Consider the following 12,994-nt stretch of genomic DNA (forward strand, 5'->3'; position numbering starts at 1 on the left):
CACCACCGCCTAGGGGCGGTGCTGCTCAGACCCCGCCCCGCGTGTTTGCGGCGCCAGCTGGCCTGGCGGTCTCTGGCACAGGGAGCCGGGGCTTTTCAGCGCAACTCTGCTGAGGTCGCGCTGAGCTGAGAGCGCAGGGCAGCTAGGGCCAGCGGGGACCCGGAGGGGCTATGCTGGGCAAGGATTATATGCTGGCCATCATTCTGGTCAACTGCGACGGTGTGCGCGGAGGGGCCTAGTGGGAAAATCAGAAGCTGATGGGGGAGACTAGGGAGTGGAGAAAGGGTCAAAATCGGGGGTGGTGTGGGGACCGGCGGACAAATGAACCCTGATCTTACAATCCTTAAGATTGGAGAGCCTTGAGCTTCTGCCTAACGGGCTGTTCCTTGTGGGATGTAGGGAGGGTTATGACAATGGTTATTCTGAACTCATGCATAATATGTGCACCCTCTCCAATCTCGTTTCTGTAGATGACTTGTGGGGGGACCAGAATCTGGAGGGGGAACCAGGCCTGCCCCCAGGCTGGAGGAAGATCCATGATGCTGCAGGTACTTACTATTGGCATGTACCAAGCGGTAGCACCCAGTGGCAGCGTCCAACCTGGGAAATAGGAGATGCAGAGGATCCAGGCACGGTAGGTGTGAGAAGGGGGCCTAAGGCTGTGTGTGGCCCTAGGCCTGCTTGTTTTACTGATTGACTACCCCCGTTCTACAGAGGACAGAGAGGATTTGGGGACTGCGGCCCCCCAAGGGGAGATCCTTCTCCAGCCTGGAGAACTCACTGGACCGAAGGTAACAGGGATGGCCCAGGCAAAATGAAAGGCTTGGGAGCATTCAGAAATGCAGCTGGACCCAGTCTGTTTTCCAGATCAGGTTCTGGACTACCTTTTAGGGCCCTGTTCTGTGTTGTTGGGCACAGCACAGCCCCATGTTCTTGACTATCAGTATTTTGAGTTTTGTCCCTTGATCTAAGTTTTTGTCATTAGTTACATATTCTTTTCCATATTCTGTGTCCTGACCTATCATGTTTTAGACCTTGGCCATGTCTTTGGGCTTTGATTTCAAGGATGTCTTGTCTTGGTTAAGGGCTCTGATTCACAGTTTATTCACTGTCTCATGTTTTAACTTTTATTCGATGTCCTGTCTGGACCTTGGGTTCTGAATTTTCTCTCAAATTCAAAGCCACATTTTATGTTACTATATCCTGGGTTTTACCACACTTGGGGTTTATATTTGTGATGCTGTATTTTGGATCTTGTCCAAAATCCTGTGCTGGTCAAATAGCTTGGGCCTTACCATTTCCCCTACTGTAGGAAGTATGGTTCTCTTACCAGTTGTGCTCTCTTTTCCAGTAACTCTCTGACCTGGTATGGTGAGGAATCCTATATCCAGAGCCTGGAGCCAGGGGCTAAGGTAGTGACTTGAGCCTGCAGGTCAACCTAAGGCATTGGGAAATCCTTAGTGAAAGATTGGGGTGGACCTGGATTGAGTAGAGGTATTAAAGGGCAAAGGAAGAAACTACCAGAGGGTTTGTACATGTGGAGCCTGTGGTACCTGCCACCCCATTCCACCCCTACTCACTCCTGTCCCTTCCCCTTACTTGTCAGTGCTTTGCAGTCCGCTCTCTGGGCTGGGTGGAGGTGCCGGAAGAAGACCTGGCACCAGGAAAGAGTAGTATTGCAGTCAATAACTGTATCCAGCAGCTGGCTCAGACCCGCAACCGTAGCCAGCCCCTAGATGGTGCCTGGGGTGAGGTGAGTTATCTGGCTGCCCAATGGGTTCAGTGTATGGACCAGCAAAAGTAGTTGTCCCTGAGTAACCTGTTTCCTATGGCAACCACTTTTATCTGATCTTTTGGATGACTGTCCTTGGCAGGGCCAGAACATGCTTATGATCCTGAAGAAGGATGCCATGAGCCTAGTGAATCCACTGGACCATAGTCTGATCCACTGCCAGCCTCTTGTGCACATTCGTGTATGGGGCGTGGGCAGCTCCAAGGGCCGGTGAGGATATCTGCATCTCCCCAAGCGAGAGCTGCTTCTCCCTCCCCCCTGCAGGCTGTGATCCCCACTGATGCTGATCCCTGGTACTTGAACCCCTGGACACAGATCCTCTGACATGGACCCAGCACTGCCTTCCCTGCCTGGTTCAGCCCTGGTTGGGGAGGGTGGGCCCAGCTCAGCAGGGACAGATAGGGGACAGCCTGAAAGGCTGGGCTGATTCTCTCCTGTGCTCCCACATGCTTCTGGAACAGTGACAGGTACGTGACAACCAGGTACCCTGACTCCCAGCCCTAACCTCCCCATTCCATCTTTGCTGTATTCCTAGACTGATTTTAAAAGCTTCTTGTGGGCACTATAGGCCCCTGCCTCTAACCAGCTCTACCCCAGCCCTATCTCTGCTTTTGCCAGGGACTTCGCTTTTGTGGCTGGTGACAAAGATAGCTGTATGCTCAAGTGCCATGTGTTTCGCTGTGATGTCCCTGCCAAAGCTATTGCAAGTGCCCTACATGGGCTCTGTGCTCAGGTAAGGGCTAAGGGTAGGGGGGCAGGACATGTGGTTGTGGAGCTGGGGCTGGAGTTTTCAAGATAGTTGGGTCAGGGTGTTATTGACCCCTTCACCCAAATTCCTCCTTCTCTCTGAGTCTCATGCTGATTGCATTGTATTTTAGATCTTGTCAGAGCGAGTAGGGGTCAGTGGTGATTCTGTTTGCTGCTCCCCAGATCCCATCTCCCCTGAAGACCTGCCACGGCAAGGTACAGGAAAAGGGCTGCTATATTGCAGCATCAGGATGTTTGATGAAAGATGGGAGTTGGGGGAGGTTCCTGGTCATTTAGCACAGCTCCAGAAATGTGAGATTTCTGAGGTGTCTGGCCCCAGGGATCCCAAGCCCTAAAATGGAGGAACATCCATGGGCTTTCTTTTATTAGCAACATCTCTGTCCTGGGTCCTGGCCCACTCAGAAGGGTAGGCTAAGTATAATGGAGAGTTCCCAAGCCAACTTAATGTTTACATTTCAGCGGAACTGCTGGATGCTGTGAGTCAGGCTGCTCAGAAATATGAGGCACTGTACATGGGGACCCTGCCAGTCACCAAAGCCATGGGTGAGGACTGAAGAGGCTGGATGGGTTGGGATGCATAAGACAAGGGGAAGGTGGGTGGGGTGGGATCTACTATTTCTTGGAGACCTCCCATGGCATTACATAGCCTGGGATGTACCAGCTTTCCCAAATCAAAGTTCTAATTCCAGCCCCAGCTATATTCTTCTCATCTTTCTGAATCCCAAGTCAGTGAGAGGGGCCTAGATACTCTCTGCAGACCCTTTCTTTCTTTGTAACTGGGAGACATCACAGTGGTCATGTCCCCCCAGGAATGGATGTGCTGAACGAGGCCATTGGTACCCTCACTGCCCGGGGGGACAAGAATGCCTGGGTTCCTGCTGTGCTCAGTGTATCTGATTCTCTCATGACTGCACATTCCATTCAGGTACCAGAAGAGGGTGAAGTGGGGAGCCTGTGGAGGGTTAGCAAGGATGCTGAGGGGGTCTGCTGGAAGAGATAGTGGGCCTGGCCAGTGTTTGATCCTCTAATGACTAGGCCTGGTATGGACAGGCAGAGGCCAGTGCAGAGGAGGAGCCACTGTGGCAGTGCCCTGTGCGCCTTGTGACCTTTATTGGCGTTGGCCATGACCCACACACCTTTGGCCTCATCGCTGACCTTGGCCGTCAGAGCTTCCAGTGTGCAGCCTTCTGGTGCCAGCCTCATGCTGGGGGACTCTCTGAAGCTGTGCAGGCTGCCTGTATGGTGAGTTGGGGGTTGGCATTCATGGGTGGAATTGTCCTGTAGCTGCTGTATACCATGGACTGGGCTCACGATTGGCAGCCTTTTCACAGATCACAAACCAGTGACCCTAGGGCTGATTGGTTCATAAGTATTTTGGCCCTTGTTCTGTTTTTAGTAAGTTTTGATTAGTTGCCAATATTTATAGGCTAGAAGCTTTTACATAGTTATTACTATACCTGAATTTCTTAAATTATGAAGAGTCTGGCACAGGGTTCAAATGTAAAATTTCAGCATGTAGCTGGAGTCCTATAGGGACTCCAGCTACATAGGTTTGGCATTGTCTTTTCTGTTTGTCTCATCTAGGTTATTTCTTGGCATATGTGGGCAATTCAAATGTGGTATGCTTAAACTCCACTAATTCAGTTCACTTATTTATTCAACAAATGATGAGTACCTATAAATTATATGCACCACACTTGACCCTGGTAATTCAGTAATATAGAAGGCACATCTTACCTTCACAGAATACTTAGGATAGAACAGAAACACATCAGGAAGAGGTTGTATACCATGGAATGATAGAGGAGATTTCCTTCAGGAGAGAAAATTAAGATGACCTAAGAGGAAGTTACATGAAGCATAGTGGGACAGTTATGCTGAGTACAGGAAACTTCAATTGTAAAGGAGGGAGGGAGGGAGGGAGGGAGGGAGGGAGGGAGAGAGAGAGAGAGAGAGAGAGAGAGAGAGATATGTTAGTGGATTAGAGTGTGTGGCAATGCAAGGGAAGGTGTAGTGAGAGATGAAGGCAGAAACCAGGTCATGGGTCGAGGTGATGAGTTTATTTTATCCAGGGGTATGAGGAACCAATGAAGGATTTTGGGCAAGACAGTTAAGTTTCATTTGTGGTTTAGGATGACCACTTAAGCTATAGTATGGGTAAAAACTTTAGAGGACACAGAGAGGAGGTAGGAAGGCTAATTGGGACCCTGGTTAATAGTTCAAATGAGAGATAATTTGAGCAGTTGTACTGGGAATGGATTGGGGTTGTAGACCCTCCCCTTGATTAGAGAATATGCTTTGGTGAGGACTGATCCACAACAGTGATAGATAGATCAGAGGTAGCCTAGTGGTAGGTGTGGTTAAGAGTACAGGCTCTACAGTCAAAACTAATGACAGTTTCACCATTTTCTGGCTATATGACCTTGAGTAAGTCTTCTACTCTCTCTGAATCTTAACTTCCTCATTTGGAAAATGGGGATAACACCACCTCATAAAAAGCTGAATTAAGTTATATTATTATATCAAACACTTACCAGTGTCCAGCCTTCCTTAATTCTCAGTAAACATCAAGTTTTATGTTTTTGCTGTTGAACTACTCGACAGTATTGTAAGGACTACAGATATGCTACCAGCCTTGTGTCAGATAGGAGCCTTGCCCAGTTTTCTGTCCTGCAGAAGCTTTCAAGGAGTCCAGGGGCAGAGAGTAGATGTATCCTCACATCACCCTTCTCCCTAGGTTCAGTACCAGAAGTGTCTTGTGGCCTCTGCAGCTCGAGGCAAGGCCTGGGGTGCCCAGGCCCGTGCCCGCCTGCGGCTCAAGCGGACCAGCTCCATGGACTCCCCAGGAGGTCCCCTGCCTCTGCCCCTACTCAAAGGAGGGGTTGGGGGTGCAGGGGCAGCCCCTCGAAAGCGGGGTGTCTTCTCTTTTCTTGATGCTTTCCGTCTGAAACCCTCTCTACTCCATATGCCCTAAATTGATTTAGAGGGCTGGGGAAGGAGGCTCTGGATTCATGCCCAACTCTGTACCCCTTCATGTCCCAGGGGCCTGCAACCTCTCACCTTTCCTGCCTGTTGGGGATCCTTGCTTACCCTCTATTTATTGCCCAACTTATTGTTTATATGGATGACTGAGAGGCCCTGCACTACAACTTAGGCCCCTGGTTCCCCTTACCTTGGATCCTTGTGTTCCTTGACCCTGTCCAGCCCTGGGCAGTTGGCTCTACCTCAGCAACACTTTATAGAAAAATAAGTGCAAATAAAAATCCCTCAGTGACCTCACTAGGTGTGAGTATATTGGACCTGGGACAGGGTTGGGGGCTAATAACCTGTGACGGGTGAGCGTGACTATGAGGGCATGGATGTAATTGACACCTGACTTCATTCATGCAACAAATATTTTCTAAGGTCTTCTTTGTGCTAGATACTAAGCTAGGTGCTTGGGATGTACTAGTCAGATCCCACCTTCTGAGACTCCTAGGGGAGATAAACAAGTCAAACAAAATAGAAAATGCTATGTAGTACAACTAGGAAATCTTCAGAAGAGTATTGTGGTAGCACGGTGAGACACTTAACCTGGCCTAATGTGTTACAGAAGACTTTGGGAGAGTTGACATTTAAGCCTAGTGTTGAAGGAAGATGAGTACTAAGTGAGTCTAGAGAAATAAATGTGGTGAATGTGTAGGGCACTGGACAGAGGTGAGGCTCCAGGAGTTGACCTGGCTAGAACACTGCAGTTCTTGGAGGTTGAAAAGAACCGTCCAAGTCCTCCAAGCAGCCAGCGCCACCTGGCACACATTCCAACTAGCCCGCGTGATCGGCGGCCCCGGAAATGACGCGCTGCCTCGCTGGCAGTGCGGAAGTGGAGATGGCGGAGCTGTATGTGAAGCCGGGTGAGCGCAGCTGGGGGCGCCGGGTGCGGACCTCTATCTTTCCAAGCCCCAGTGAAACCTTCTGGTGGAGTCCGGCTCTCGCTTTACACATTCCCTCGCCTCCACAGGCAACAAGGAGCGCGGCTGGAACGACCCGCCGCAGTTCTCATACGGGCTGCAGACCCAGACTGGCGGACCCAAGCGCACGCCGCTCACTAAGAGGGTCGCCGCCCCGCAGGATGGATCCCCCAGAGGTGCGTGGGGGCCCTATACACGGAGTCCCGCGGAGAATGGGCGGTGCCAGGGATAAGCGTGACCCAAAGGTCTGTTTCTCTCTTCTGAGGAGACTTCCCTCCACAAGGAGACTGGCCCCAGTAAGGGGCCCAGACGGGTGATTTTGAGCTCCCTCTCTGCCGCTTAGACCAATAAATGTTGTTTATTTAAGAAGACTCTTTAATACCTTGATCCTAAGTGATCTTATCAAGAGTATTCTCAAGTTGTTTCCAATCTAGTCCTCTTCTTAGAATCCCATAGTAATACATCGATTTAGCCCTTTTACCTCTTCACTTGGGTATAGTAGGCATCTGAGACTTGATGTATTACTCATCTATTTATTATTATTTACTGAGCACATACTAAGAGACACTACTTAAGGGCAACAAACTAAATAGCAGTGAACAAGAAGTTAACTACCTAGCGTTGGCAATAGATTAAATATTGATTTAATATTTAATGGTATTTAATGTCATGGCTTGAATAAGATGACATTAAATCAAAGGGCTCTGCAGAGAAATAACAGAGTGATATGTTACTGGGTGACTAAATTAGGCATCTGAGGGGTTGAAATCTAGTAACTAGAAGCCAGTCAATGATCAGGTGCAAGAACATTTCAAAGCTAGTGCAAAGGTCCTGGGATAAGAAAAAGATTGGGTACTGAAGAAGTAGAATGGCTACAACATAATGAGTTTTGCCAGGAAAAGGAGTTTGCATTTTAATCTACAAAGTTGGAAGCTATTGAAAAGTTTAAAGTACAGAAGGGCTGTCTTTCCCCAAAGTTTCCTAGGCCAGAAGTGGCAGTCACCTGCACAATGGGCTCAGGTTAATTTCTTTTAGCATCCCTTCATCCTTTACACCCTTTTCACTGCAAAGGAGTGATATAAGGAAGGCAGGGTTTCTTAATCATGGCACTACTGATTTTAGGTGTAGTTATTCTTTGCTGGATACTCTATTTTGCGTTGTAGTTTCTTCAGCAGAACCCTTGATCCTTTACCCGGTAGATGCCAGTAGTGTTCAGTCAGTTGTGTTCAGATGTTTGCTCTCCAGCATGGGAACCACTAATTGATTTACATCTTTAAAAGATCACTGTGTCTGCTGTGTGGTAAAAGATTTTAGGGAAGAAATGAACAACAAATCAAGAAGCTATTACAGTAATACAGGCAAGATTTAATGATTTGACAAGGAAGGAAGTAGTGGGGATGGTAGGAATTAGGTGTACATAGGTTATGTTGTGGAAAAAGTAAGAATAAGTAAATAGAAATCAATATGGTTTTTTTGTTTGTTTATTTGACATGGGGAGATTGGAGGATAGAGGTTTTGTGGGGAGGGAAAAAGCAAGTTTTCAGTTTGGGCCATATTTAAGTTTGGGTTGCTGCTATCTTTGGAGAGAAAGAGGGATAGATCAGATTAGAGAAAGTCACCAACAGTCGATGGTATTTAATGGCATGGCTTGAATAAGATGACATAAAGAGAGGTTGGGGATAGAGACCTAAAAAGGTGCTCTAGGGCTTTCTAGCATTTCAAGGTTATGTATAGAAGGGAGCAGCAAAGATTAAGAAATGGCCAAAGAAGAATAGGGGAGAGTAAAATCAAGAATCAACAGTGCAGAATGCCACAGAGGTCAAGAGAGATAGAGACCTCTATATCTGACAAACACTGCAATTACTGCTGACCTTAACAAGAACAGTCTCTATAGAGTGGTGGAAACAAATTTAGCTGGAATGGGCTGAGAAGAGAATATGAAAAATACAGAGTAATTATAGACATTTCACTCAAAGTTTTGTGAAGCAGAGATGAGAAAATGGGGCAGTGTTGGAAAATGGAATAATGTGAAGGAAGAATTGCTTTTGATAGTATATACTACAATATGTTTGTATGCTGCCTGAGAACCAGAACTGATGATGCAGAAGAAAAGGAATAATAGCTGGAGATGGATTTTGATAGAAGCAGGAAGCTTTCATTTATTACAGAAGGAAGGAAAGTGGGCACAGATGCAGATAAGCTGGTAAAAGTGGTGGTGGGAAGATGAGAGAGTTCATGTTTGATGACCTGTATTTTCTCAAGGAAACATGAGGCAGGATCAGAGGTGGAGAGACAGTAGGCAAAGAAAGAGTGAGACAGTAGATAAGTTTAGAAGACATATGTCCAGGCAGTATTTGGTATGTTTTAACGTCGGTGGCCATTAAAAGTATTAAGTTATCATTTATCAGTTTGGTTCTATTTTCTTCCCAAGTGTAGGCACTATGGTTTAACCAATAAATTGGGACAAAAGGAAGAGAGGGAGGAGGTAAAAGTGTTTCAAAGGGAGTAGCTGTCATGCACCAGGAAATCTGAGTAGTTGAGCTGGAAGGGTAGGAGGGGCAGTCAAATTTTGGAGATGATAACAGTGTTGTGGACAAAGCATTGGGGAATAAGAGGGAGGAACAAAATGATCACTGGAGCTCTGGGGCTGTAGCTCAGTGGTAGAGCGCTCGCCTGGCAGATGTGAGGCACTGGGTTTGATCCTCAGCACCACATAAAAGTAAACAAATAAAGGCATGCTGTCCATCTACAACTACCAAAAAAAAAAAAAAAAAAAAAAATCACTGGAGGTGCAGGAGTAAAGTAACTGAGGCCAAATTATTAGATGCATTAATCATCCTTGTTGATGCTAATGCCTGAAACTTAAGTTCTTGACTTTCTTCCTCTAGTTACTGGTCAGAAACAAGTCATCTTGATTCTTCCCTCAACTATTGTAACCAAATCCTGTTGCTGCCTCCTCCTAAATAAATCTCGGACTACTTTTCCCCCCTCACCTATTCTTTTACCATAGTTATGGCTAGGCCTTCTCTTTTTCCTGGACTGTCTCATTAATCAACTGCCGTGCCTGGCTCTATTCTTGATCTGTTCTCATCAATTTGTCATGAAACATACATCTTAAAAAATAAGTTGGGGGAGCTGGGGTTGTGGCTCAGTGGCAGAGCACTTACTTGCCTCACATGTGTGAGGCACTGGGTTTGATCCTCAGTACTACATAAAAATAAACAACAACAACAAAAAGATTATAAGAAATAAATGTCGGGGGCTGGGGATGTGGCTCAGGCGGTAGCGCGCTCGCCTGGCATGCGTGCGGCCCGGGTTCGATCCTCAGCACCACATACAAAAATGTTGTGTCCGCTGAAAACTGAAAAATAAATATTAAAAATTAAAAAAAAGAAAGAAAGAAAGAAAGAAATGTCGGGCACTGCAGAGTCGTGCATGCCTTTGCTCCAGAGGCTGAGACAGGAGTATTGAGAGATTAAGGCCAGCCTCAGCCAAAAAAAAAAAAAAAAAAAAAAAAAAAAAGCAAGGTGCTAAACAACTCAGTGTAGATCCTGTCTCTAAATAAGATATAAAAAATAGGGCTGGGGATGTGGCTTAGTGTCAAGTGCCCCTGAGTTCAATCCCCAGTACCCTGCCCTCCACACAAAATAATAATCATAAGTTGGGCCATGTTACTCCTTGCTTCTATAAAACTGCAGTGGCTTCCCAAGACCGTAGGCCCTACAGGAACTGGACTGCTTCTCCAGTCATGGCTTACACTGCTTTCTTCAGTTTTAATAAGTCTTAGGAAGCTAGGCAGTTGCACTCTTGGAATCCCAGCAACACAGGAGGCTGAGGCAGGAGGATTGCAAGTTCAAAGCCAGCCTCAGCAACTTAGTGAGACTCTGTCTCAAAATTAAAAAAACCCAAACAGAAAAAGGTTAGGAATGTGGCCCAGCTACATTGAAGTACTCTTCAGTCCAATCCCTGGTATCCCCTGCCCCCCAACAATTCACCTAGTACTCATTTAACTCTTCATAGCTGCATCTATTGTATCCAGTTCTCAACTTAATAAAAACTGTTAGCTTTGTATTTTTTGTTACACACTAATCTAGCAGCTGTACTTGTATAAACAACTTAGGTCTTTCTATACCCTTTATCACATAGTACATTTTATTTCTTTACAGCATGTAACATAATTTGGCAGTTTTCTTGTGTCTCCAACCCCTCTAGAATTTAAGCTCTCTAAAGGCAGGAACCTAATTTGTCTGGTTTACTCTATCTTTGGCACCTAGCACATTGTCTGCACCTAGTAGGTACTTCATGCACATTTTTAAGTGGATGAGTTGTCCCAGAGTATCCCTGCTTAGAAGGGGGATGACTTTAGTGTTGAGTTTCTTACCTATTTGAGCCATGCTACTTGAAATCATGCTTTACTTTTTCAGTCTTCACCTCAGAGACTTCTCCTGGGCCTCCTCCAATGGGGCCTCCACCTCTTTCAAGTAAGGCCCTTGGCCCCCCATCTGTGGGGAGCTGTCCTGTCTCCAGAGTGGAGCCCACAGGTTTCCGAGTCATCGAGTCTGAGGCTCTGATGGAGGATGTGCTGAGACCTTTGGAACAGGCATTGGAGGATTGCCGTGGCCACATGAAGGTAAGCCCTATCCCTCCAGGGAGTGGGAGAGGACTCCTTTCCATAGCCAGATGCAAGTATGGCTCCCAAAGGTAGACCTTCTGACCCTATAGGCAGTGATTCTTAATCCTGTCAGAGTTATGGACCCCTTCAGAATCTGCTAAGGCCTTCCCAAGAAAATAAACAGGATTTCAGGAGGGTGCACAAGACTTCTGCAGAACTAGTCAACAGTAGAGTTGTAGGAATGAGTTGAATTAAATTCCCATTAGTGGAAAATAGTAGTTTAATTTTCAGTATCTCCAGGCCATTCAGAGCATACCCTCCTGGTTTTGTACTCAGTGGGGGAGAGGAAATCTCTATCTATGGTGTTTCCTAAGCTCTCTGGAGGCAAGGGATCAAGGAAAGAGGAAGTAACACAGTAATTTCATCTATTTGGCTCTTAAGTCTCTCTCTCTTTTTTTTTTTTTGTAAATTAACCTTATGAGCTTCTGAGGGCCTGAGAAGCCTCCCAAATTTTAAAATTCTAGCCACACATGCATGTTTTCTTGGAAGAAGATCCATAGGCCTCAACAGGTTCTCAGTGAGGGCCTCTAACCTTTGGGTAAAGAACCAGATCTCTAAAAGACAAAATGTAAGGTCCTGGGCCAGAGATTAGCAGATGCATTCCTATGATACTGCCTTCCCCTTTCCCCACTGGGCTGGCACCACTTGAGTTGGAGGGCATTTGTCTTTCAGAAGCAGGTATGTGATGACATCAGTCGACGCCTGACACTGCTTCAGGAACAGTGGGCTGGAGGGAAGTTGTCAGTGCCTGTTAAGAAGAGGATGGCACTACTGGTGCAAGGTATGGGTGGCTTCTGGTATAGCCTAAATTTCTTGCCCTGCCATGGTTGGTTAAGCTGGAACAGGTGCTAAGATTTTGAACTCTGGGATGGGAGGCATGAAAGCTCTTTTTTAGCACATTCTGCTTGCTCAAGCCCTGTTTCTCCTCAGAGCTTTCAAGCCACCGGTGGGATGTAGCAGATGACATTCACCGCTCCCTCATGGTTGATCATGTGACTGAGGTCAGTCAGTGGATGGTGGGAGTTAAAAGATTAATTGCGGAAAAGAGGAGTCTGTCTTCAGAGGAGGAGGCCAATGAAGAGAAATCTGCAGCAGCTGCTGAGGAGAACCAAACTATACCAGGCTTTCAAGAGGCGCTATAATTCTGGGGATTTCCCCAGACTCACCTAGCCTGTTTCCTATGCCTTGGTGTGGAGGCCTTCTCTCACTTGACTCCCCTTTTACCACCAGGGAGACTGTCCCATTGGAACTGACCCAAGATCCAATCTGGGGTACAGGGAGCTCACTTGTTAACCCATAACATATGCATTTCAATAAAAACATCTCAGTGGTGGGCACTGGGTGGGAAGAGATGAGCCCTTCATATATCAAACTGGTCCCCAATACTGTGACAGCCCACTCTTTGCATACCCTATAAACTCTGTTATCCTTCCTCCACACATCGTGCCTAGCTGGGCATGATCAGATTGCTGCTTGCCACTTTTACCAAAATTAGATCAAGAAACACATTCCTTGTAGCCTCGTCTTTGAAAGAGTTCATTTCAAAATGAGAACAGATTCAAATAGCCTAGCATGTGGATGCTTTTCTTGCAAGGAAAGGAGACTCCCTTATATACCTTCCATCTTTGAGGTATACAGATAGTAGAGATTAGAACCAGTGAGTGGTTTTTGCTATAGAGAATGAAGGAGATGACTAGATACTGAGATTTGGGATCATTACTGACTCATCAGGCAAGCTGCTACCTCATTTTGGCCTTTAGTGTGGACCTTAAGGTTTCTTCTAAACCTATGAAAACAACAGTGCTGTAAGAAAGG

General features: G+C 46.6%; 2 protein-coding genes across 4 annotated transcripts; both read left to right on the forward strand.

Moving 5' to 3' along the window:
• Positions 1–44: 44 nt before the first annotated feature.
• Apbb3 (amyloid beta precursor protein binding family B member 3) lies at positions 45–5,839 on the forward strand. Of its 3 annotated transcripts, XM_076856866.2 has the most exons (13): positions 45–219; positions 471–634; positions 715–791; positions 1,352–1,412; positions 1,607–1,753; positions 1,875–2,002; positions 2,254–2,259; positions 2,390–2,525; positions 2,671–2,755; positions 3,020–3,103; positions 3,370–3,485; positions 3,611–3,802; positions 5,298–5,839. In XM_076856866.2, the coding sequence occupies exons 1-13, from the start codon at positions 171–173 to the stop codon at positions 5,532–5,534; spliced, it is 1,482 nt and encodes a 493-aa protein (XP_076712981.2). In that variant the 5' UTR covers positions 45–170; the 3' UTR covers positions 5,535–5,839. The 3 variants fall into 3 exon arrangements, with proteins under 3 accessions (XP_076712981.2, XP_076712980.2, XP_076712978.2); XM_076856865.2 differs by lacking the exon at positions 2,254–2,259 and having other exon boundaries at positions 45–221; positions 471–548; positions 2,411–2,525; XM_076856863.2 differs by lacking the exon at positions 2,254–2,259 and having other exon boundaries at positions 2,411–2,525.
• Positions 5,840–6,294: 455 nt separating this feature from the next.
• On the forward strand, positions 6,295–12,744 carry Sra1 (steroid receptor RNA activator 1). Its single transcript, XM_076856867.2, has 5 exons — positions 6,295–6,450; positions 6,558–6,683; positions 10,932–11,137; positions 11,852–11,960; positions 12,110–12,744. Exons 1-5 carry the CDS (start codon positions 6,390–6,392, stop codon positions 12,319–12,321), a joined length of 714 nt encoding a protein of 237 aa, XP_076712982.1. The 5' UTR covers positions 6,295–6,389; the 3' UTR covers positions 12,322–12,744.
• The last annotated feature ends 250 nt before the right edge of the window (positions 12,745–12,994 follow it).

This window comes from Callospermophilus lateralis, chromosome 5, assembly GCF_048772815.1.
Source record: "Callospermophilus lateralis isolate mCalLat2 chromosome 5, mCalLat2.hap1, whole genome shotgun sequence".
NCBI lineage: Eukaryota > Metazoa > Chordata > Mammalia > Rodentia > Sciuridae > Callospermophilus > Callospermophilus lateralis.